The sequence below is a fragment of the Cryptotermes secundus genome, unplaced genomic scaffold, assembly GCF_002891405.2.
Source record: "Cryptotermes secundus unplaced genomic scaffold, Csec_1.0 scaffold179, whole genome shotgun sequence".
Taxonomy (NCBI): Eukaryota; Metazoa; Arthropoda; class Insecta; order Blattodea; family Kalotermitidae; genus Cryptotermes; species Cryptotermes secundus.
Window position 1 is genome coordinate 1,055,625 of NW_019724586.1, and position 3,009 is coordinate 1,058,633.

The following is a 3,009-nucleotide window of genomic DNA, read 5'->3' on the forward strand; positions in this document are numbered from 1 at the left end:
AGCTACTGCTCTCCGCATTCCAAGCCATTCAACTGCTCTGAAGATGGAGGCGCTACGTTCCTCCGAAACGTCGGCCAAAACGAAGAATACACGGTGCCTAAACACAGAAGACGACTTTCTTCAAGTAGGCCATACTTTCTAAGTTTCCCAGGATTATATGTTCGTATATGAAGCCTTCCCTTCCAAGGAATCACAGATTCGTCCAAAGACAGTTGTTGGTTTGGCTTATAAACGGTCTGAAATTTCTGAATGAAAAAGTTTAATAAGGGCTGAATTTTGAAAAGCCAGCTTGTTGATTGTGGTTGCAGTTCATTATTATTGAAATGCAAACACCAGCAAATTTGTTCAAATCTCTTACGGCTCATTATTTTGCCGAAAATTGGAATTTCTAAAAATGGATCTGTTGACCAATACTCTTTTAGATTATCCCTCTTTGTATGCCCCATTAGAATGGTTATTGCAAAAATTTTTTTCATTTCTGCTGAAGTGACATCCATCCACTTCATCACCTTATAACTTTTGTCATACTCTTCATTGTGTTGGAGATGGTATCTGTTAGTTTCCTGACATAACATGTCAAAGAAACTATCCCCAAAAAACAGTTCTGCTACTTCAGACACTTGTGTTGGGTCCGATGGAATTTGTTTCACCCCCGGATTTCCAATAAACTGTCCCAAAGTAGGCGTTTTGTCTAGTTTTCCCCATGTGGCTGTCCCCACAATGTTACTACCCACATTTTCATCGGGGCTACTTTCACTTTTATTGTCTGTGGCCACAATTCTTTGTTGTCCTCTGTCACTGCCACTGTGAGCCACTATCACTACTCCTCTCACAAGGCACGTCAGATAGCTCATCAGAGAACGAGTCAGATATTTCTTGTTCTCTGAGAGATTGCGTGGTCTTCAGCCGCTTTCGTCTTTGATCAATATTGCACTACTAACTTCTTGCCTGGTACATACAGATTGAAGGGACAAAGATCATTTTCCTTTGGAGTGGGGAACCAAAACAGCGAGGTGAAGTTACTGACTACTAAGCAAACATTCTGGAGTTTTATTAGCCAGTAGTCATCCAGCTGCGTGGTGCCAGAGCAAGGTATAGGGTGTTACAACCTAACGTGTCCTAAAATCATGCGACCGGTCCGCCATATTTAAAAGCGAAAAGCATGCTATCATGCGACCGGTCCTTCATGTGTTAAGCTATATTATCAGTGAGATCTCATTTGTGACAAGTGACTTCTTGACTATAGGTTGTCCACATGAAGAAAAACATTTACTCTTAAAAATAAATTGTTATGTTTACTGTATGTCTTATATAACTGTCTGAGAATGGTTAGGACCTGCCATAATGTTTACTCCCAAAAACTCAAACCCAGGACAGTTTTCAAGCAATCAGCACCTTCCTGTCACACTCTGAGGTCACTAGAAAATTTAAGGAGCGCAGCATACAAATTTGCATTGCCTGCTGTTGTCATATCTAGAACAGTGTAGTTGGAAACATGCATGACAAATACAGACGTCATACCCACTACAATACAGAGTAACATATGACATGTTAAGACATCATACCCACGTAACTAGTTAAGCATTGTATTGTTGTAGTGCATCTTACTTAATAGTTGTTAACTTCCTGGTTTGAATTTTCTCCAGGGCAGAAAATGTATGTCCTCTGATTTTTGTTGTTTACCTAATTTCCTTCACATGAATGCTGGGATAGTACTTTGAAGTTGGCCATAGCCATTTATTTCAAAATTTGCCAGTTATAATGATACTCCTACATATATCATTCTGTATCTATGGTCTTTGCCTCTGATACAGCATCGTCAGTTAGCCCAAAAATAAATAGGTTCATTGAACCCAAATTGAAGAGCGTTCTTGATTTCACTTGCATATGACAAATACACTTTGTTAACAAAATAAATGTTCATTTTTGCAGCATGGTCAGACAGCTTTAATGCTTGCTGTTTCCCATGGTCGCCTGGACATGGTGCAGTTGCTGGTTGAGGCTGGGGCAGACATGAACATTCAGGATGAGGATGGAAGCACAGCACTGATGTGTGCAGCAGAGCATGGACACACTGAAATTGTGAAACATCTGTTAAACCAGCCTGACTGTGATGCTTCTATTATGGACTGTGTATGTTCAAATATTCAGATAATGTTTGTTTTTTTTATTATTATTAAAAGAAATTTGTATGTGAGTATTTAATCAGATGGTGCCCTGTTAAGTACTACTCCATACAAACATATCCTTATGCTTAATTAAACATTATGCCATGAAGGCATGGGAGAGTCAATGTCAATGAAGGTTAGCAGCCCTATGTTAGTGTAAATTTTTAATTTCCCATGTAAGGTAGTGGGTTGCATCTGTAGTGTAGATTGGAGGTAGCCAAACTTCTTACTGTCACTTAATGGTTTAAAGGCTGTTTCCTGGCAAATTCATTTTTGGCATATTTAGATGACCATTATACCCCAAGCATAACTTTTAGAACAGTGATGAGACATCTGATGCTCACAAGAGCCCTCCACTGGTCCATATACTGAGCCAGATCTATCCAATCCATACCATCCCATCCTGTCTCTCTAAGATCCATTTTAATATTGCCCACCCACCTACGCCTTGGTCTTCCCTGTGGTCTCTTTCCTTCTGGCTTTCCCACCAATATCCTATATGCATTCCTCGTCTCCCCCATTCATGCTACATGACCTGCCCACCTCATACTCCTTGACTTGGTCATTCTAATTATATTTGGAGAAGAGTACAAGTTATGAAGTTCCTCATTATGCAGTTTTCTCCAACCTCCTGTCACTTCACCTCTCTTTGGTCCAAATATTCTCAACACCCTGTTCTCAAATACCATCAGTCTATGTTCCTCCCTTAATGTCAGAGGCCAAGTTTCACACCTATACAGAACCACAGGCAAAATTATAGTTTTGTATATTATAATTTTTATATTTTTAGACAACAGACGAGAAGACAAAAGGTTCTGGACTGAATGATAGCAAACATTAC

General features: G+C 39.6%; 1 protein-coding gene across 4 annotated transcripts in view; it reads left to right on the top strand.

Moving 5' to 3' along the window:
• LOC111862311 (KN motif and ankyrin repeat domain-containing protein 2) overlaps nucleotides 1-3,009 on the top strand; it is a 104,202-nt gene that overhangs the window by 99,053 nt on the left and 2,140 nt on the right. For all 4 annotated transcript variants that reach the window (XM_033750622.1, XM_033750621.1, XM_023847590.2 and 1 more), the window contains one exon: nucleotides 1,933-2,133. In XM_033750622.1, the coding sequence (XP_033606513.1) occupies nucleotides 1,933-2,133 (201 nt within the window). The remainder of the gene's footprint in view (nucleotides 1-1,932; nucleotides 2,134-3,009) is intronic.